This window comes from Giraffa tippelskirchi, chromosome 7 (assembly GCF_054371585.1).
Source record: "Giraffa tippelskirchi isolate mGirTip1 chromosome 7, T2T-mGirTip1v1.2.pri, whole genome shotgun sequence".
Taxonomy (NCBI): Eukaryota; Metazoa; Chordata; class Mammalia; order Artiodactyla; family Giraffidae; genus Giraffa; species Giraffa tippelskirchi.
Window position 1 is genome coordinate 5,726,445 of NC_137281.1, and position 22,548 is coordinate 5,748,992.

Here is a 22,548-nt window from a genome sequence, read left to right on the forward strand (position 1 = left end):
AGCAAAAACTAATACCCAGTTGTGGATGTATCTAGTGATGGAAGTAAAGTCCGATGCTGTAAAGAACGATATTGCATAGGAACATGGAATGTTAGGTCCATGAATCAAGGTAAATTGGAAGCAGTTAAACAGGAGATGGCAAGAGTGAACATCAACATTTTAGGAATCTGTGAACTAAAACGGACTGGAATGGGCAAATTTAATTCAGATGAGTGTTATATCTACTACTGTGGGCAAGAATCCCTTTGAAGAAATGGAGTAGCCCTCACAGTCAGCAAAAGTGTCTGAAATGCAGAACTCAGGTGCAATCTCAAAACTGACACAATGATGTCAGTTTGTTTCCAAGGCAAACCGTTCAATATCACAGTAATCCAAGTCTATGCCCCGACCAGTAATGCTGAAGAGGCTGAAGTTGAATGGTTCTATGAAGACCTAAAAGATCTTCTAGAACTAACACCAAAAAAGATGTCCTTTTCATCATAGGGGACTGGAATGCAAAAGTACAAAGTCAAGAGATACCTGGAGTACAAAATGAATCAGGGCAAAGGCTAATAGAGTTTTGCCAAGAGAACACACTGATCATAGCAAACACCTTCTTCCAACAACACAAGAGACAACTCTATACAAGGACATCACCAGATGGTCAATACAGAAATCAGATTGATTATAGTCTTTCCTTCTGAAGATGGAGAAGCTCTATACAGTCAGCAAAAGCAAGACTGGGAGCTGACTGTGGCTCAGATCATGAATTCCTTATTGCAAAAATCAGACTGAAATTGAAGAAAGTAGGGAAAACCACTAGACCATTCAGATATGACCTAAATAAAATTCCTTATGATTGATTATACAGTAGAAGTGACAAATAGATTCAAGGGATTAGATTTGATACACAGAGGGCCTGAAGAACTATGGACGGAGGTTCATAACACTGTACAGGAGGTGGTGATCAAAACCATCTCCAAGAAAATTAAATGCAAAATGGGAGATTGGTTGTCTGAGGACGAGACAAATAGCTGAGAAAAGATGAGAAGCGAAAGGCAAAGGAGAAAAGGAAAGGTATACATCTGAATGCAGATTTCCAAAGAATAGCAAGGAGAGATAAGAAAGCCTTCATTAGTGAAGAATGCTAAGAAACAGAGGAAAACAATAGAATGGGAAAGACTAGAGATCTCTTCAAGAAAGTTAGAGATACCAAGAGAGCATTTCATGCAAAGGTGAGCACAATAAAGAGAAATGGTATGGACCTAACAGAAGCAGAAGAGATTAAGAAGAGGTGGCAAGAATACACAGAACTATACAAAAAAGATCTTAATGACCCAGATAACCACAATGGTGCAATCTATCAACTAGAGCCCGACATCTTGCAGTGCAAGGCAAGTGGGCCTTAGGAAGCATTACTACGAACAAAGCTAGTAGAGTTGATGGAATTCCAGCTGAGCTATTTCAAATCCTAAAAGATGATGCTGTGAAAGTGCTGTACTCAATATGCCAGCAAATTTGGAAAACTCAGCAGTGGCTTCAGGACTGGAAAAGATCAGTTTTCATTCCAATCCCAAAGAAAGAGGCAAGGCTGGGAAGGGAGAATTCTTTAGGATCTTCTCCTGCGAATGATTTTTTTGGGCTCTGGGTTGAAGGGGTGACCTTTAGTAGCTGTTGTCTGTAGTGGGTGATTTAGGTAAGGGAAATAGTGAGTTTGGGACTGAGGGGTGGATCAAAGAGGGTGATTGGGCATTATGGGGTGTGGATTGGTTGGTTTTCATTTGAAGGATGAGGTCTTGTTAGAGCCCTTTTCTATTTCTAAGAATTGGCTGACCCTTGAAGACGGTGTCCTTTATGGGCCATCAGGATTTTTAAGATGTCAAATCATCACAAGGAATAGAAAATGAAATATGGTTATTGATTACACCGCCCCCGCCCACCACTGCCTCCTGTTTCTGAAGTCCACTCACCATCTACTACGTGCTTCTGCTCTTGGTCCTGCCTGAGCCCGCCGCTCCTGCCCTGACCCTCTCCCTCCATGTCAAGCCCTACATGACCTCTCCCCTCATGACCCAAAAGTGACCTGGTTAACACCTGAGTCTCCGGTCTTCAACCTCCCTATCAATGTGGAGGTCCACACAGAGTAGAATCAGTAACACAGTTTTTCTTTCTGGTGTCAAGTCACCTACTTCTTCGTAACTGGTATAAATTATCACAGCATTTATAATTTAAACATTTTATTAAGCAATATACAAATATGAAAATCGATCTTACTGTTTGGTTTTCCTGTGAGACTTTTTAAAGCAAAATAATCTCTTACTGCAACACTATTTTCGGTTGATCTGTTTCCATGAAGGTTTCCTGTTTCTTTTTGACGCCTACCTTAAATTGAGCAAAGTTGCAGTTCTGAAGAGTACAGTTGGATGGAGGTTTATGCATATACACACCATGCTTATGCCACATAGTTCAGCAAGTGGATTCTTCCCACCTCCTCCTCATGGTCAGTTCACACTGTCAGAAAGAAGGGGGCTGGGCCGAGACTGGAAGTGGGAGGAGCCGTTCTCACAGTAAAGCGAAGGAGGTGGGCAGCTCAGATGGTGATGTGCTAAGAGGTGTGACAGCCTGTAGGGTGAGGGGAGAGGCACCTATGTCTCCAGCTTGGCAGGAAGGTCCAGGCGCAGCAGAGACACAACAGTGGTTGAGAGAAAGCAGGTCAGATGTTTTGCAACCTTGAGTGTCAGGCTCTCCTATTTCTCTCCTGATAGATCCGTGAGCCAGACTGTGTGCTGTGTCTCAGTACTACGTTTTTCAATGTTTTTACATGTATCAAGGATTTTTTGGTTTTGCTATACTTATTGCCTTTCAAATAACATTTTATGTGGGACTGCACCTCCAGTTACCTATCCAGTCTAAAACACTCTGACGCTGCATGTGTTTCCCAGTTTTGGCTCCGTCACAACCGCTTTGATATGAACGTTGTGATGAAAATAGGAAGACTAGCACTCCTCTGGGCTTCCCGGGTAGCTCAGTTGGTAAAGAATCTGCCTGCAATGCTGGAGACTCGGTTCGATTCCTGGGTCAGGAAGCTCCCCCTGGAGAAGGGATAGACTACCCACTCTAGTGTTCTTGGGCTTCCCTCATGACTCAACTGGTAAAGAATCTACCTGCAATGCAGGAGACTGGTGTTTGATCCCTGGGTTGGGGAAATCCCTTGGAGGAGGGCATGGCGACTGACTTCCAGTGTTCTTGCCTGGAGAATCCCCATGGACAGAGGAGCCTGGCGGGCTGCAGCCCATGGGGTCGCAAAGTGTAGCACATGACTGAGGGAATAAGCACGTCACAGAAGCACAGCGCTCCTTTCCTGGTGGGTATGGAAGTGCCTCGTCATAAGGCCGGCCTTTATTTAATTCTAGAAGGCAGCCTCAAAGAGTTCTCTTGTCTAGTCAAGTGAATTTCCATCCCAGCATCATATGTGAGGGCTCTGAACTTCTACATCCTCAGCAGCTCTTGTATTACCTGCCGGCTCGGTTTTCAGCACTGCACTTCACTGGGGTAGTATCTCATTCCCCTTTTCATTTATTTCCCTTCCATGCAATGATGTTGAACCATTTGAATATTTGCTTTTGTGAAATTCCTGTTTGATTTCTTGCTCATTTAATAATAAAAATTGGGCAGACTTTTTTGAAAAAAAATCATTTGAATTCTTTACTCTGTATATGTATTTTTAAAAATTGAAGTTAATGAATTTATAATGTTGTGCTAGTTTCACAGTGTACCAAAGTGATTCCATTATATATATATATATATATATATTCTCTTTGGGTTCTTTTCCACGTATAATACATGTAACATCTATATTCTTTTCAGGTTGTTTTCTATTATAGCTTACTACAAGATGCTGAGTAATGTTCCCTGTACTATTTATTTGGTCCTTGTCAGTTATCTCTCTTATATATAATAGTGTGTACATGTTAATTCCAAACTTCTAATTTATCCCTTTACAAAGTGAGTCTTTTGACTTGTGGCTTTCTTTCCCCCTCTTCTCTCTCTCTTCTTTGCTGTGCAGGAGTCTAAAAATTATGTTATGAAATCCTCTCATCAGTCCTGTCATCTGTATGGAGTGCTCTGGGTATCCAGTTATGGAATCTTTGCATATCTCAATACCATTTTAAAATTAAAGTATAGATGATATATAAATTGATGTTAGTTTGAGGTATACAACAGAATGCCACACCACCAAATATATTACAAAATGATCACCCTGACAAGGACCTAGTTACCATCTGCCAGCATATACAAAGATGACAGTGTTCATGACTGTACTCAATTACTAGAGCCTTGTAGCAGAGTTGACTTCAGAGAGTGTCATGCCTCCAGCTTTGTTCTTCTTTCTCAAGATTGTTTTGACAATTTGAGGTCTTCGATGGCTTCATAAAAATTTGAGGATTATTTGTTCTAGCCCTGTTCAGAATGCCATGGGTATTTTAGATAAGATTGAATTGAATCTGTATTGCAAGGCTACAATGGACATTTTCGCAATATTCATTCTTCCGATCTGTGAGCATGGTATATCTTTCCATTTCTTGGTGTCTTCAGTTTCTTTCATCAATGTCTTTCTTCTCCTTGTTGAAATTTATTCCTGGGTATTTTATTCTCTTTGATGAAATTGTCCATGGAATGTTTTAAAATGTTTTCTTTCTGGTAGATATCTTCCTGCATTTCCCCAGCACTACATACAATCGTATTTTGTGTATGTATTGGGGCAGCACGAAAAAAAATGGTCCTTGAGGACAGGAAATAGCTTCAATCAGATACTAGGTATCATGCTGCAAAAACTCACCCTTCATTCTCACCACAGAAGGCCTTTTCCTGGGTGTCTGTCTGGTAACCATGCTGGTGGGGCCAAAGTCTCCCCAATCCTCCTCCCACTGTCCTGGGGTCTGGGATTGTCGACAGCACTTCCTCTCTCCTCCACCAGAGGGAGCCTCTTGGTCCACATTACTTTATCATCCAACGTCGTTTAGTTTCCTCCTCACCTCGTCTTGTTAAAGTTCACACCTCCAAAACCATCATTAGTATTTCATTGTCAAGTGAATACCACCTCAATAAAATATTACTATTGATTTGTTTCTTAAACATCTATGCATGGGACTTCCCTGGTGGTCCAGTGGTTAAGAATGCACCTGCCAACGCAGGGGACACTGGCTTGATCCCTGGTCTGGGAAGATTCCCCATGTCCTTGAGCAGCTAAGTCCGTGAGCCACGACTGAGCCCCTGAGCCCACAGTGGCAACTGTTGAAGCCAGTGGGCCCAGAGTCTGTACTCCAAGAGAAGCCACCCCAATGGGAACACCACAACTGGAGTGTAGACCCTGCTCCCTGCAACTATGACCCAGCACAGCCAAAAATAAGTAAGTAAATGAATAAATCTTTTAAAAAGTATGATATATACAGTTTTCACTGATAGGAAGTTGTAACTCTTTTGGAATGTAAAAATGGTTGCTTCATGTTCCCAGTTCAATTGTTTGGGTTGTTTTATTTTCTGTTAGGATGGGCATTACCACTTAAAGATGCATTTGGTCCCTAAATAATGATGTAGGGTCTTGAGGAAGGGTCGATGGATGATAGCGCAACATCTGTAGATACTGAGAAACTGGGGGATCCAAGAAAGGCAGAAAAATGACACGTTGGACATTGGGACATTTAAACTGATTGGTCAGAAATCATATACCTCTGGCCCCAAGCCAACGAAATAAGAAAAGATCAATTCTAATAAAGATGCAAATCTGCTGTTATTCCCATCTTTGTGGTTACATCACACCCTCTCATTGTCTATGCTGAGAACTTTGTGTCTCTATCTTTTAAAATTAACTTTGCCTGTGTGAGTGTTTTCGAGTTTGTGGAATTCATTCTTCAGCTCCAGGAACAGGATTCAATTTCACGTTTCAGTAGGACATAACTAACCAATCTAATCACATGAACCACAGCCTTGTCTATCTCAATGAAACTATGAGCCATGCCATGTAGGGCCACCCAAGACAGATGGGTCATGGTGGAGAATTCTGACAAGACGTGGTCCATTGGAGAAGGGAATGGCAAACTGCTTCAGTGTTGCCTTGAGAACCCCATGAACAGTATGAAAAGGCAAAAAGTGAGGACACTGAAAGATCAACTCCCCAGGTTGGTAGGTGCCCAATATGCTACTTGAGATCAGTGGAGAAATAACTCCAGAAAGAATGATGAGATGGAGCCAAAGTGAAAAAACACTCAGTTGTGGATGTGACTGGTGATGCAAGTACAGTCCAATGCTGTAAAGAATGATATTGCACAGGAACCTGGATGTTAGCTCCGTGAATCAAGGTAAATTGGAAGTGGTCAACAGGAGATGGCAAGAGTGAACACTGACATTTTCGGAATCAGTGAACTAAAGTGACTGCAATGGTTGAATTTAACTCAGATGACAATTATATCTACTATTGTGGGCAAGAATCCCTTAGAAGAAATGGAGTAGCCATCATAGTCAACAAAAGTGTCCAAAGTGCAGTACTTGGATGCAATGTCAAAAACGACGGAATGATCTCTGTTCATTTCCAAGGCAAACCATTCAATATCACATTAATCCAAGACTATGCTCCAACCAGTAATGCTGAAGAAGCTGAAGTTGAACGGTTCTATGAAGACTTACAAGACCTTCTAGAACTAACACCCAAAAAAGATGTCCTTTTCATTATAGGGGACTGGACTGCAAAAGTAGGAAGTCAAGAAATACTAGGAGTAACAGGCAAATTTGGCCTTGGAGTACAGAATTAAGCAGGGCAAAGGCTCATATAGTTTTGCCAGGAGGAAGCACTGGTCATAGCAAACACTCTCTTCCAACAACAGAAGGGAAGCCTCTACACATGGACATCACCAGATGGTCAACACCGAAATCAGGTTGATTATATTCTTTGCAGCCAAAGATGGAGAAGCTCTATACAGTCAGCAAAAACAAGACCGGGAGCTGACTGTGGCTCAGATCATGAACTCCTTATTGCCAAATTCAGATTTAAATTGAAGAAAGTAGGGAAAACCACTAGACCATTCAGATATGACCTAACTCAAATCCCTCACAATTATAGAGTGGAAGTGAGAAATAGATTTAAGGAATTATATCTGATAGACAGAGTGCCTGAAGAACTATGGAATATGGAGGTTCGTGACATTGTACAGGAGGCAGTGATCAAGACCATCCTCAAGAAAAAGAAATGCAAAAATGCAAAATGGTTGTCTGAGGAGGCCGTACAAATAGCTGAGAAAAGAAGAGAAGTGAAAGGCAAAGGAGAAAAGGAAGGATATACCCATCTGAATGCAGAGTCTCAAAGAATAGCAGGGAGAGATAAGAAAGCCTTCCTCAGTTTGGAGGCTATCAACGCAAAGAAATAGAGGAAAACAGTTGAATGGGGAAGACTAGAGATCTCTTGAAGAAAATTGGAGATACCAAGGGAACTTTTCATGCAAAGACGGGCACAATAAAGGACAGAAATCATATGGACCTAACAGAAGCAGAAGATATTAAGAAGAGGTGGCAAGAATACACAGAAGAACTATACAAAAAAGATCTTCATGACTCAGATAATCACGATGCTGTGATCACTCACCTAGAGCCAGACATCCTGGAATGCGAAGTCAAGTGGGCCTTAGGAGGCATCACTACGAACAAAGCTAGTGGAGGTGATGGGATTCCAGTTGAGCTATTTCAAGTCCTAAAAGATGTTGCTGTGAAAATGCTGCACTCAATATGCCAGCAAAGCTGGAAAACTCAGCAGTGGCCACAGGACTGGAAAAGTTTGGTTTTCATTCCAATCTCAAAGAAAGGCAATGCCAAAGAATGTTCAAACTTACCGCACAATTGCACTCATCTCACATGCTAGTAAAGTAATGCTCAAAATTCCTGAAGCCAGGCTTCAACAATACGTGAACCATGAACTTCCAGATGTTCAAGGTGGATTTAGAAAAGGCAGAGGAACCAGAGATCAAATTGCCAACATCTGTTGGATCATCGAAAAAAGCAAGAGAGTTCCAGCAAAACATTTATTTCTGCTTTATTGACTATGCCAAAGCCTTTGACTGTGTGGATCACAACAAACTCTGGAAAATTCCTAAAGAGATGGAAATAGCAGACCACCTGAACTGCCTCTTGAGAAATCTGTCTGCAGATCAGCAAGCAACAGTTAGAAGTGGACATGGAATAACAGACTGGTTCCAAATCGGGAAAGGAGTGCATTAAGGCTGTATATCGTCACCCTGCTTATTTAACTTATATGCCGAGTATATCATGAGAAACGCTGGACTGGATGAAGCACGAGCTGGAATCAAGATTGTGGGGACATATATCAATAACCTCAGATATGCAGATGACACCACCCTTATGGCAGAAAGTGAAGAAGAACGAAAGAGCCTGTTGGTGAAAGTGAAAGAGGAGAGTGAAAAAGTTGGCTTAAAACTCAGCATTCAGAAAATTAAGATCATGGCATCCGGTCCCATCACTTCATGGCAAACAGATGGGGAAACAGTAGAAACAGTGGCAGACTTTATTTTGGGGGGCTCCAAAATCACTGCATATGGTGACTGCAGCCATGAAATAAAAAGACGCTTACTCCTTGTCAGGAAAGTTATGACCAGCCTAGACAGCATATTAAAAAGCAGAGACATTACTTTGCCGACAAAGATCTGTCTACTCAAAGCCAAGTTTTATCCAGTGGTCATGTATGGATGTGAGAGTTGGACCATAAAGAAAGCTGACTGCTGAGGAATTGATGCTTTTGAACTGTGGTGTTGGAGAAGACTCTTGAAAGTCCTTGGACTGCATGGAGATCCAGCCAGTCCATCCTAAAGGAAATCAGTCCTCAATATTCATTGAAAGGGCTGATGCTGAAGCTGAAACTCCAATACTTTGACCACCTGATGCGAGTAACTGACTCATTAGAAAAGACCCTGATGCTGGGAAAGATTAAAGGCAGGAGGAGAAGCGGACAACAGAGGATGAGATAGTTGGATGGCCTCACCACCTCAATGGACATGAGTTTGAGTAAACTCCTGGAGTTGGTGATGGACAGGAAGACCTGGCATGCTAGAGTCCATGGGATCTCAAAGAGTCGGACACGACAGAGTGACTGAATTGAACTGCATCGTATGTAACCCACAGATCAGACATACATGTGACAACCTGGAGGTGAAACAGGTGTCTGAAACTGGACAGGCAGTCTGGAAGGACTGAAGTCTCCTAGGATGTGATGCTATTTACAGGTAGACAGTGTCAATATTGAGTTGGATTGAGTTGAGTTGAATTCTGGGATGCACGGCTGGTGTCTCAAAATTGCTTGTGGGTGATTTGTTCGAACTGACAGACACATTGGAATTGGGCCCAGAATCATCTACATTCATTTTCTTATGCTAAATCTGGAAACCCAGTGTCGTTTAACGCTTACAGCACTTTATGTGGCCCCTCCAGCACCCATCCTTATATCCGTCTTTAAACCCTTCAATTGCCACATGTGGGATTGCCCACCATTAGTCATGGCTGGTCTAGAACATGCATCCAAGGAGTGGAAATGTTGGGTCCTGATGTAAGAACATGCTCCATTTGCTGGATGAAGCTGTTTTCCTCTCAAATGCGTGGGGCAACTTATATTTCATACTGCTCCACACATTCCCTAGCAGTTGGTGTTTTGAGAGACTTTAATAGGTGGCAACTTGGAGCACATATAGTCATACCCTATTCGTGTCTTAATGTGCAGGTTCCTGACTGCAGTGATGTGGGGAAGCTTTCCATTTCTTCACGGTCTCCTTGGACACTGTCCTCTATGAAATTGCTGCTCAGTTAAGTGCATTTCTCTATATTTCTTTCACCTTGGGCATTTGTAGAAGCTCCTATTTGGCTACTGTTACTTTGATGGTATCTGTGTCATCAGTATCTTCTCCCACCTGATGGCTTTCAATTTGGCACTCCCAAGGATGTCTCTGTTATGAAGAGTTCTTCATTTCAATATACCCTGAGATTTCAGCGTCTCTCTTACAGATGCTGTTCTTTCTGTGTTGTTCAGGAATCCTTCCCCACCACAGTTCATGGAGATACCTGCTCCAGTATCTTGCAGCAGCTCTACTGTTTGTCCCTCTAAATCGGTCTTCAGCCCATCTGCACTTGATTTTGGTTTCCGTATGAGCTAGGGGTGCAGTTTCATTTGACTGGGTTCAGATCCCCTGTCGTCCACAGAGTTGTTGAAACGCCTATCTCTTTGTCACTTCTTTCTATCACCTTTTCTATTACACATGATGCTTCCCGTGGTTGGGGTTTATGTCTAGGTTCCCTAGTCTACTGGACCATTCTTGTTTCAGTCCAAGAGTTTTGTTCTACTATGCTGTAATATACCCTGGAGAAGAGAATGGCAACCCACTCCAGTATTCTTGCCTGGACACTCCCATGGACCGAGGAGTCTGGTGGGCCACAGTCCATGGGGTGGCAAAGACTCAGACCCGACTGAGCAACTAAGCAAGCAGGTATGCTGAAATACATCTTCACAACTTGCAGAGCCAGGCCTCCCACATTGTTCTTTTTCAAGGTCCCCTTGCCATCCTTGAAATTTCTGCTTCATTATAAATTTTTAGTGGAGTTACTGAGTTCCACAGATGTCCACTTAGGATGTGGTGACATATGCTTTGATTCTGCCCATTGTTTTGAGTAGAATGGACATTTATACTCTCTTCTTTCAAACCCCTAATGTGGTATATTTTTCCATTTATATCTTTAATGTCCTTCAAGACCAATTTATAATTTTCTCCATTAAGGATTTGTATATCCTTTTGTTGTTTACCTTTCTAAATGTTAGATGGATTCCAGGTATATCCTAATTTTTGATGCAGTTGTCAATGGTTCTCATACAGTTTTATATTACCGTGCTATGAGAATGTGATTGATCTTTTTTGGCCGAGTTGCAAGGTATATGGGATCTTGATTCCCTTTCTGAGGATCAAAACCTCATCTCCTGCCTTGGAAGGGGGATGCTTGATCACTGGACCACAGGGAAGTCTGCAATGGATTTTTAAAATTTGAATTTGTCTCAAATCATCATGCTCTCTTGTTAAACCTGCAAATGGATCTGTATAAACTTTTGGATTTTTCTACATGCACAAACTTTTATGAAGAGAAATCTCTTTTCTTTTTCCTTTCAATTGTTATATCTATTACCAATATATATTGACTTCTAGGGTAGAACCTATGCTACTCCATTAAGTATGATGCTTTCTAAAGACACCCTTCTTCTTTTTAGGGAATTTCTCTTTTATTTGCAATGCACTGTGAATTTTATCACAAAGGCATTTGCAATCACCTAGTGTTCATTTTTTTCATCCCTTGAGATTTAATCCGTAAATCAGGGACTGTAGCCACACTAGAAGCCCCACTACGTATTGTATATTTCCACAGAGGCACTGTAACATAAGTAATTGATTACACAGGTGTTGAAAGGCCAGTGGAGCCTGTCAACCAGGGAACACTCTCTTAGCTTTGGACCACTCTAATATAAGCCCCAACTTGATATTTTTCATATCCTTTACATACATAGACATATATTCTCTTTGAGATACAGGTATAACATTGGGTTAGTTTCAGGTATACAATATAATGATTTAATATATGTACATATGGCAAAATGGTCACCAAATATGCCTAATTAACATTTATACCTATAAGGCTAAGATTTTTTTCTTGTGCTGAGAAATTTTAAGATCTAATCTTTTAGCAACTTTCAAATGTACACTACAGTATTGTTAACTGTATTAGTGTCCTTAATATTTTAGATATAGTCACCATGACATACATTACATGTCCACAACTTATTTATTTTATTCCTGGAAATGTGTACCTTCTGACCATTTTTGCCCATTTTTGCCAGTGACCCCACTCTCTACCTCTGAGACCCACCAGTTATTTCTCTGTATCCATGACTTTATTTTGTTTGTTTGTTTTCAGTTTCACCTACCTGTAAGGTCATACAGTATTTTTCTTTCTCTAATGTATTTCATTACCCTAATGCCCTGGCGTACCATCCATATATTGTAAAAGCAGGATCTCCTGCTCTTTTATAGCTGAAGGATAATCATGAATATGCACACACCACAGTTTCTTTATTCATTCACTCATCACTGGGTATGTAATTTGTTTCCATGTGTTCGCTGCTGTACATAATGCTTCCATGAACATGGGGCGCATATATCTTTTCAAACTGCTGTTTTCACTTTCTTTAAAGGCCCCAAAGTGAAAGTGCTTGATAGTTCTACTTTTAGTTTTCAGGAACCCGCCGTGTTCCCCATAGTGGCCGCACCAATTCACATTCCCACCAGCAGTGCCCAAGGGTTCCCTTTACTCCGCGTCCTCACCAGCACTGCCGGTTCTTGTTCTTTGACCATCCCGGCTTGACCTTTGCTCGACACCAGCCGCTGTGAAGGGGTGCGGCACAGCCCTGCGGATCCTAGCCTTCTCCAGCACCTGCTTGTTCAGCGATGTTCCCGCAACAGGTGAGGAGTAGGGAGAGGAGCTCGTCCCCTCTCGTTCACCTGGACCCTGGGCAGGGCCAGTCCTGGGTTCTGTGGAGCCTGACATTGACCCAAGCGTTCAGATCCCTCCTTAGGCAAAAAAATGGTGTCAGTGAATGCAGCACAGACATGGCCCCCAAATACAAACTGTGACCCCCGGGTCTCCGGTGTGGCCCTGAATGTTTCAGGGACTGAGAACAGAGAACAAATGTGTGAACAAAGAAGCTGCCATATCGCCTATCAATCAGTAAATTCCAACAACTCATGAATCTGTGAGCCAGGAACTGTGGATGAAGCCCAAATACGTATTTCTGAGAAGTCTCAATATCACAGGCACATCACATCTCAGTTCCTTTCAAAAGGAGAGACCTAAGTAATCCATCACAAAACATAAAATGCTGAAAACCAAAAGATAAGACATTTATTGCAGACTATTTTTCCTTCTTCCTTTTTATTTTTCAGCCATGACCTAGGGCTTGTAGGGTCTTAGTTCCCAGACCAGGGACTGAGCCTGAGCCTGAGGCAGTGACAGTGCAGAGTCCTAAGCGCTGGGCCACCGCACCATTTCCTCAGGAGTCAGGCACACCCGTCACACCTGCATAACACCTCTTCCCCACACTTTTCCCTGATCCTCTTTGATTGCCTCTTTTTAGGAGAATAGTCAGGTTTATTAATTAATACGAATATTACACGAATAAAGTGTTAGTCAGCTGTGTCTGACTCTTTGCAATCCCATGGACTGGAGCCTGCAAGGGTCCTCTGTCCACGGAATTCTCCAAGCAAGGATACTGGAGTGGGTTGCAATTCCCTTCTTCGGGGGATCTTCCTGACCCAGGGATCGAACCCTGGACTCCCGCACTGAGGGCAGATTCTTTACCATCTGAGCTAGCAGGGAAGCCCATTAGAGGAAGAAATAGTATTAATTATATTATATCTAAAATAGAGTAGAAAGAAAATACAGTAGTATTTCCACTGGCACAGTTGATTGATGGACATTTCTTTTTGTTTCTGTAGTTTAAGAAAGTAAAGAATATACTAATATTTCTATTTATATAAATATAAAAAATCTTTCCATCAGTCCCATAGCTTGTTCCTGAAAGTGTCTAAAACGTTTACAATCATAGTCAAACTTCCGAATCTTAAAAGAATTTTTTCCCTAAAGGGCAGTAAGTTCACGGATTTTTTCTGCACATGACTTAAGCCTTCATGTGGCTTTGAAAATAAGGCCATTCAGAGTGAGGGGTCGTGAACTGTGTTTCTGTGGGAGGTCTAGATTTTGGGGTCTCCGCTGAATGGGGCCAAGTTCTTCCTTTACCACCCCATTTTGCGTGGGCCTGTGTTCAGGTCGGCAGGTCCCACAGATCCTCAGATCCATGAAGACCCACGGCCCGTGTGCCTTGTTTTGAAAACCCTTCTGGGCAAAGGAGCTTTTCAGCTCAGCTTTCCTTCCTGGGTTCCACCCTCCACCGTGTGTGAGTCTTCTTGCCCAAGACTGAATGGTTTTGAGAAAGTTTTCAATATTCTTTTCTGGAAAGTCCAGTGTTTCTCTGTTGCAGGGTCGGTCCCATCCGATGATCAGGGCTGGACCCGGTTTCTCTTTTCTGGTTGCAGCGCCCGCTGGGTGATCCCACCGTGGACCCGAGCATCACAGGACAGGTGGTCATGTCAGAGCCACGTGCGGTGAAGCCTCTTGGCCTCTGGGGGCCTCAGGATCTCCCCCTGCGGTGTGGGGTGTGGGAGGCGGGGGTGGGACCTTCTGACTGCTCAGGGCCGCCCCTCCTCCCTGGGGCGTCCAAGTTCCCTTTCTGTGCTTGGCCAGGCTCTGTCTCCGTCACCCTCTGGCTTCCTGTTGGGGCTTCCTCCTTCCCTCCCCACACTAGGGGCGCTTCCCTCCCCAGCAGAGGGACCTGAACCGGCTCTGGGCTGGCGGTTGCCGACATGGTGCCCCTGCTGCTGCTGCCCCTGCTGTGGGGGGGTGAGTGGGGGAGGGGTGGCGGACGGGGTCACGGCTGGGGGAGGGGCGGCACGCGTGGGGAGGGGCTGGAGCTGCCGCTGAGCCTCTGTGTCCCCCAGGGTCCCTGCAGGAGCATGCAGGGTACGAGCTCCAAGTGCTGGAATCAGTGTCGGTGCAGGCGTGCATGGATGTCCGCGTGCCCTGCTCCTTCTTCTACCCCAGGAGTTGGAGGTATTACTCATCTGGACCCTCCATCTACTGGTTCCGGGAAAAAGACAGCCCAGACAGTGATGCTGTGGCCACAAACGACCAAAAGAAACGAGTGAAGACAGAGACCCAGGGCCGATTCCGCCTCATCGGGGTTCCCAGCAGCAACGACTGCTCCCTGAGCATCAAAGAGGCCAGGATAAGCGACTCAGGAGTCTATTACTTGAGAGTGGAGATCGGACCTGTGAAATATAGTTACAGCGATAAGAAGCTGAATTTGCTGGTGACAGGTATGACAGGGGGCCCAAGAGAGGACCCTGGCACATGGAGACTCCTGTATTAGAACAGGAACAGGATGTAGGAGCCCTCCCTGCTCCAGGTCTTGGGGTTTGAGGGCTCAGGAGAGACCCAGGACCGGGAGTGAGCTGTGGCCCTGAGGCACTGGTCCCTCTCAGGGTCCCCCTCTCGGTCCCCACACCCCGGGGGCCAGGCATCTCCCTCTCTCCTCCTCAGCCCCAACAGAGAAACCTGACATCCAGTTTGTGGAGCCTCTGGAGTCTGGTCACCCCACAAGGCTGACCTGCAACCTGTCACTAGCCTGTGATGGGGGACACCCTTTCCAGTTCTCCTGGGCGGGGGACGCCCTTGATGAGATGGACCCAGAGACCCTCCACTCCTCGGAGCTCACCCTCACCCCGAGGCCCCAGGACCACGGCACCAACCTCACCTGTCGGGTGACACTCCCGGGGGTGGAGGTGACCCTGGAGAGTACCGTCCGCCTCAACGTCTCCTGTGAGTGTGGAGGGGTGGCGGGGTCCCTGAGGGCAGGTGTGTGTGTGTGTGTGTGTGTGTGTAGAGAGAAGGCCAGCCTACTCGTCTATGAGTCTGAGCCCTGGGAGCTGAGGTGGAGCATGGCCGTGAAGGACAGACACCCCCCTTTCTGGTTTCCCTCCTGGGGTGCTGGTCAGTTTCCATCCCACTCCTCCCTCTGCAGCCAGCCCATGTCTCTCTGCCCCAGATGCTCCGAGGAACCTCCGCATCAGCCTCCGCTTCAGAAACGCCACAGGTAGGACAGGACCTGTCCTCTCCAGGGCTGGGTCCTGCTCCCGGGACTGCCTCCAAGGTGTGGGGTGGTGGGCTTGCATGTGATCAGATATGGGAAGAGCAAGGAGAAATTCACCACCCCGCCCCACCTCCCATGCACTAGACCTCACACACATGCAATACACACATAGACTCACACACACAGGCACCCACACATATAGTCCATACACATGCACATATTCTGAGACACGCACAGAAATGCCCATACACACAGGCATGTACACATCACACACACATATAGACTTAGGTATTCCCACAGCACAGGCACCCCGTATGCACACATACACACATGGACATATACATGTGCACGCATGCACACATACACACATACACACACACATGCACCCCACACATTTACACACTCATACACTGTGTTCAAAGCCCATTTCCCTTCACCATGGTTCTATTGTGTGGTTTTCTTCCACAAAAGCCTCCTTAGCCCCATCTCCTGCTGCCTTCACTGAATCAGCTCCTGCAGCCTTGAGGCTCTGGGTTTTCTTTCCACCAAAGAGCCCAGGCCTGTCGCATCGAGACACCAAGCCTCCCCTGAAGATACGAGGCCCAGACTCATTGGGTCAGCCTGCTTAGGGTGGGAAGGTCCAGTCCTGGGACCACAGGAAACCCAGCTGGCCAGCCAGGGGAGGAGAGGGCGAGGCCAGGAGATCCTGGGAAGGAGGGAGGAGGAGACCTCAGCCTCCCCCAGCTCTCCCGCTGCGCTTTCCCCCAAAGCCCTCAAGATTCTGCAGAACACCTCGTCTATTCTCATCTCAGAAGGCCAGGCGCTGCAGCTGCTCTGTGTTGCTGACAGCAACCCCCCTGCACAGCTGAGTTGGTTTCAAGGGTCTCCCACCCTGGAGGCCGCCCCCAACTCCAGCACCGGGGTCCTGGAGCTGCCACATTTAGGAACTGCAGAAACAGAGTTCACCTGCCAAGCTCAGAACCGGCTGGGCTCCCAAAATACCTCCCTGAGCCTCTCCGTGGTCTGTGAGTGTGGGGGCCCCTGGGGACAGGATGCCGGGGTTCCAGGGAGGGAAGAGGGGCCCCTGATCCCTCCCATCTCCCCCCACAGCCCCCCCGCAGCTGCTGGGCCCCTCCTGCTCCCAGGAGCATGAGGGTCTGCGCTGCAGCTGCTCCTCCCGAGCCCGGCTGGCCCCCTTGCTGCGCTGGCGGCTGGGCGAGGGGCTTCTGGAGGGCAACTTCAGCAACGCCTCCTTCGAGGTCAGCTCCAGCTCCGCCGGGCCCTGGGCCAACGGCTCCCTGAGCCTCCGCGAGGTGCTCAACTCCGGCCTCAGGCTCAGCTGCGAGGCCCTGAATGTCCATGGGGCCCAGAGCGGGTCTGTCCTGCTGCTACCAGGTCAGGGGTCTGTTGGGGGCAGAGGCATAGAGGGGCAAAAGTTATGATCCTAGAAGATGATGCTTGGGGGCTGAGGGAGAGTGGCTGTGGTCAGGGCAGAAGGTGCTTGCTAGGACAGGGGGCTCCCTCTCAGGCCTGAAGAGGCTCTTCAGAAAGTTCTGCAAGGAAGCGGGAGGGCAAGAGACTGAGTCTTGGGAGCGTGATCATCTCCTGGCCGTCTTCCCTGCAGGGAGCCCTGCATCCTTGCTTCCTGGGGCTCTTGGAGGCGCTGGTGCCATGGCCCTGCTGTCCCTGTGCATTTGCCTCCTTTTCTTTTACATGTAAGTCTGTGTTCTTGGGGAGGTATAGGGAGGTGTGTGGTAGGGAGTTTGGAAAGAGGTCCCTTAATCCCAGAAATGTGGAGAAGCTTAGATTAGATTCAGAGTTGGGTAACAGCCTTAGCAAGATGTAATTCCCATGCATTAAAGTGTACAGTTCATTGGCTTTTAGTCTATTCAGAGCTGCGTGTCTTTGACAGTGATTTTGACAGAATTTTTGCATTAGCCCCAAATGAAAGAGAAACCAAAAGGAAATCCACACCCCTGGTCATCCCCTCCGTTCCACCCTCTGCCCTAGGTTGTTTTCTGTCTCTCTAGAGTTGTCTGGTTTGGACATTTCGAATATGTGCAATCATAAAATATGTGGTCCTATGTGACCGACTTCGCTTGCTTAGCGTGATGTTTTCAAGGTTCATGCATGGCAGTCCTTCACTCCTTTTTTTCTTCTTTCTAAATTAATTAATTAATTTTTGGCCGTGCTGGGTCTTGGTTGCTGTACACAGGCTTCTCATTGCCATCGCAAAGCACAGGCTCTAAGGTGCGCGGGCTTCCAGAGTTGCACCTCGAGGGCTTAGAGTGCAGGCTCTGAAGCTGTGGCCCACAGGCTTAGTTGCTCAGAGCCACGTGGAATCTTCCCAGACCAGGGATCAAACCTGTGTCCTTTGCATTGGCAGGTGGAGTCTCATCCTCTGCGCCACCAGGGACATCTCCTTCATTCTTTTTTATTTGGATGAGTGGAGCACATTCTACTCACCCATTCGTCCACTGATGGACATTTGGGTTGTTTCCACGTTTTGGCCACCATGTGTCAATAATAATGACATTCATGTACAAGTTTGTAAGTCGAGTCTCTAGTGATGGAAATTCAGTCTTGGCCAAAGTCCTGGTCATCCAAGAAGATGAAGCACTTACTTCCACGTCAGGAAGGCCTCTGGGTCCGGTGCTTCAGGGTCTGGATGCCCGAGCCGTCGTATTGGGGGTGGTGAGGGGCAGCCTGCCCACCTTTGTCTGAGCCGCCCTGGCTACAGTGCACTGGTTTCTTCTCTTAGACTGAAAGCCCGCAGAAAGAAGGCAGCCACGAGACCAGAGGGTGTGGATGATGAAGACCCGGTCATGGGTACCGTCGCCTGGGTGAGTCACGCGGGCGTCTTCTCCAGCAATGGGGGCCCCAGGCATGTCCATTTGGCAGATTCAGGCTAAGTCCGTCAGTATTTCCTGCTCCTGCCTGTTCCCCCAGGCAGACACCTGGGAACTGGCTTCCCTTCTGTTCTTCCCCTTCATCTCCCAGGCCCAGTGGTCCTCTGCTGACCACTGAGCCTATTTACTTCTTTACTGGATACAGGCCGCTAGAACTATCTCCCCCCAAACCAGTACTTTGTAGCCATTCTGGAGTCTCAAAGCTGTTACTTGCTCCCACTGCTTAGAGAATCAAGTCATAATCACTGGTCTGATACATGATGTCCTTCCTGGGGTCTCCCCGGACGGCTGCTCCAGCCACTAGGGTCCTGCCCTAGGGTCCAGTTACACTGGCCTTCTCCCTGTGTCCAGAGAGATCTATTCCCTTTGAATATACAGTTCCTTCTACCTGAACTAGGCTTCCCTAGTAGCTCAGATGGTGAAGAATCCACCTGCAATGCGGGAGACCTGGGTTTGACCCCTGGGTTGGGAAGATCTCCTAGAGAAGAGAACGGCTACCCACTCCAGTATTCTGGCCTGGAGAATCCCATGGACTCTACACTCCATGGGGTTGCAAAGAGTCGGACACGACTGAGCAACTGTCCCTTCACTACCTGAGCTGCCCTCCCTTTCCCAGTTCAACCATCCACCTCGCCTCCTCCTTCCAGCTGCAAGGTCAACATCTCTTACTCTGGGAAACTTTGTCTTCTCCCTTCCTGTCAGTGTCCATCCCTTCCTTCTCTCCATCTACCGAGTCCTGTGTCCATCTCTGACACAGGGTTACATCACACAACATCACTGCGTTGACCTGTCTCCACCATCGCATCATATTTGTAAAGTCCTTGAGAACGAGGGCTGTAATTTTTTCTCACTCTGTCCCTGTCCAGGAAGATCCCTGTTCCCTTTTTTAAAATTGGGCTTGTGTTGCCCTAGATGGAATTATCCAAAATGCTTTGTTCATCACCGAACTAGTATCAGTGGAACAAGCAGTATTCACTTTTACTTACTCATCGTTACACATAATATGATAAACACGTGTAAACCTACCATCCAACCTGAGACTTAAAACACTGATGATAACTTTCATCTACCCGTCTACTCTGAGCCAACCCCAGTAACCACTGCTCTGAATCTTTTGTTGCTGGTGTTACCACATATATGTTTACCCCAAATATACACTCTTTAGTTTAATTGCTTCTGAACCTGCAAAGGGTGTCACATGTCAGGTACTCTTCTTGGACTTGCCTTGTAGATGCAGTCTTATGTAGCAAGGATTCATTCATGTTTTTGCACAAAGTTGCAGTTCCCCATTGTATAATGATGCGTTTTATGATTATGTCTATTATCTAAGCTCCTATTGATGGACATTGGAGTTGTTTCCTGGTGTTGCAATTACGAACATTCCTTATTCGTGTCTCATTGTATTCACATGCGAAAGTTTTCCTTTAGCGTTACTTAGGAATTTAATTACTAGGTCATAGGGTCTGTAAAGTTCCTATTTACAAGATCATGACAAATATTTTCCAAAGCAACTGTATTCACTCATACTCTTATCTATGCCTATCAGATTCTGTTAATCTACAATCTCTTCAGCACTTGGTTTTCTCAATTTTTTTTTTTTTCCGGTCATCTCACATTCTCCCTATGGTGTTGATTTGCATTTCCTTGGTTACCAATGAAGATGAAAATCTCTCTACAGCTTCAGCGGCATATGAACATCTTTTCTATAAAATGCCTGGTCCCATTGACAGCCCATTTTCCTACTAAATGTTTGACCTTTTCTTATTAAATTCGTTTGAGAGCTTTATACATTTTTATGCTTTTTAAAAGATTATGTACATTGTAAATATCTTCTCCCAGTGAGTAGCTCGTATTTTACCTTTTTCAAGGTGATGTTTGATGATGATAAGTTCTTAACTGTCATAAGAACTTCGGGGTTTAAGAAATTCTTCCCCATCTTAAGATGTATAAAGATATTCAAGGATAGTTTCTACTAAAAGTTTTCTGTTTTCCTTTTATCATTTAAAGACTTCATCTACGGGAAGTTGATTTTTCTGTGTGGTGTACAACGTTGACCTATATATGTTCCTTCTTTTTCTGTAAAATAGTCCTTCACTTCCTCCCCTGTTGATCTGCGTTCATCAAAATTCCACATGTGGGTGGTCCTCTTTCTGTGACCTCTTCTGTTCCAATGATTGGTTTTATTGTCCTTGAGTCAGAACTGTGTCTACATTCAGCAGAGTCTAAAGGCTCAAAAATAAGTCCTGGTATCTGATAGAGCAAGTCCTTTTTCTGAATCTTCTTTCAAAGTTGTCTTGACTATTCTTGGACCTCTGCTGTTCTATTTAAATGTTAAAATCAGTATGTCAAGTTCCCCAAAATACTCCTGTTGGAGTTTTGTTTGTAATTGCATTGAACCTATAGGTCAATCCATGGAGAGTGTATTTGTTTGTGAATTCAAGTCTTCTAATCCGAGAGAACAGATTATCTCTCTTCATTTAAGTCTTTTTAAAAAATGTTTTCGAGAAAGATGGAGAATTCCTTCACACAGGTCTTGGTCATCTTTTGCTATTTTTTTCTTCCTAAATACTAGTTATTGTTACTACTGTACATGCATTTCCTGATTTCTCGTTGCTGTATGCAGAATGAGAAAAAATTTTTTTAAATGTGAGGGTTTATTTTGTAACTTAAAAAAATCTCAGATTGGTCTTGAGTGTCATTTAGAATCTTGTTGCTTGAGTAGCTGGAAAATTCTTATATCTTACTTGTAACCCTGCTGAACCATCCTTTTTCAGAGATAAAGATCCCATCTGAAAAATTTGTAATATTCTTGCTTTTAACTGTCATGGCTTGTATAGATAGTCTTCATCAGGATAAGGAAGTTCTTTTCTATTACTGAATAACTTTAAGTTTATATCATACATCTCAGTTGAACTTTTCAGATACATCTACTGGTCTGATTTTCCCCCATAATCTGTTACCAGTGGTGAGCGAAACAGTTCAACATTTTCTATTTTGAAACTAGCATTTCTGAGAAAAGATGAAATTGTTCACAGTGAGTGTTTTTTTTTTCTTTTTCTAATATTTTCTAATATTTTGTTGAGCGCTTTTGCATCTGTATTCAAGAGTAAAATGGACCTCTGTCTTCCTTTCTCCTCTTGTTGTTTTCTTGTTTGGGTATCAAGATAATATTGAGGAATTGTAGGATCTTCCCATTTTTTTCTATTAATATTATCTGAAAGAGAGTGTATAAAATTGAAATGATCTGTTTCATGAAAGATTAGTATCACTTGTATAACCCGCCTGGGTCTGTCCTTGTCTTTATATGTGGTTTTTCTGACTCAGTCATTTTGTGTGTCTGTTAGTGAGATAACGGTTTGTTCATTTCATCCAAGTTTTATCATTTGTTGACAAAAGGTTATGAGTAGTATTCTCTTAATTGCATACTGTTTAATTAGGATTAATTCCTCTTTGGGGGCTTCCTTGGTGACTCAAGTGGTAAAGAATCCGCCTGCGATGCGGGAGACCCGGGTTTGATCCCTGGGTCGGGAAGATCCCATGGAGAAGGAAATGGAAGCCCACTCCAGTATTCTTGCCTGAAAAATCCCATGTGACAGAGGAGCTTGGTATGGCTACACTCCATAGTACTCTGGCAAAAGAATTTGTCAGACATGACTTAGCAACTAAGCAACAACAACTTAGCTTATTAATATATAGCACCCTTCTTTCATTATAAAAGTGTTTATGGATAAATTTCTCTCAAAACACCACTTTAATTTCACCTCACACAGTTTGAAATGTGTTATTTTAATACCATTCAGTTATAAACATTGCTAAAGCCCTATTGTGATTTTTTTTTTTTGCAATTTTAAATTATTGGGGATTTTA

General features: G+C 44.7%; 1 protein-coding gene across 12 annotated transcripts in view; it reads left to right on the forward strand.

Annotated features, from left to right (window-relative positions):
• Positions 1 to 22,548, forward strand: part of LOC145515085 (sialic acid-binding Ig-like lectin 14) — a 35,205-nt gene that overhangs the window by 5,657 nt on the left and 7,000 nt on the right. Inside the window, exons 7-16 of one of the 12 annotated variants that reach the window (XR_014060691.1) lie at positions 12,450 to 12,530; positions 14,160 to 14,228; positions 14,725 to 14,999; positions 15,223 to 15,501; positions 15,704 to 15,775; positions 16,543 to 16,797; positions 16,883 to 17,167; positions 17,397 to 17,487; positions 18,159 to 18,434; positions 18,534 to 18,615. Coding sequence is in view for 4 of the 12 variants with exons in the window: in XM_081514596.1 (XP_081370722.1) it covers positions 12,450 to 12,530; positions 14,160 to 14,228; positions 14,725 to 14,999; positions 15,223 to 15,501; positions 15,704 to 15,775; positions 16,543 to 16,797; positions 16,883 to 17,167; positions 17,397 to 17,487; positions 18,534 to 18,615 (1,489 nt within the window). In the remaining 8 variants the exon portion in view is untranslated. Of the gene's footprint in view, positions 1 to 5,147; positions 5,390 to 5,527; positions 5,770 to 12,299; positions 12,531 to 14,159; positions 14,229 to 14,421; positions 14,524 to 14,621; positions 15,000 to 15,222; positions 15,502 to 15,703; positions 15,776 to 16,542; positions 16,798 to 16,882; positions 17,186 to 17,396; positions 17,488 to 18,158; positions 18,435 to 18,533; positions 18,616 to 22,548 lie in introns of those variants that run through there. The other 11 variants (XR_014060692.1, XR_014060693.1, XR_014060694.1 and 8 more) reach the window with 11 other exon arrangements.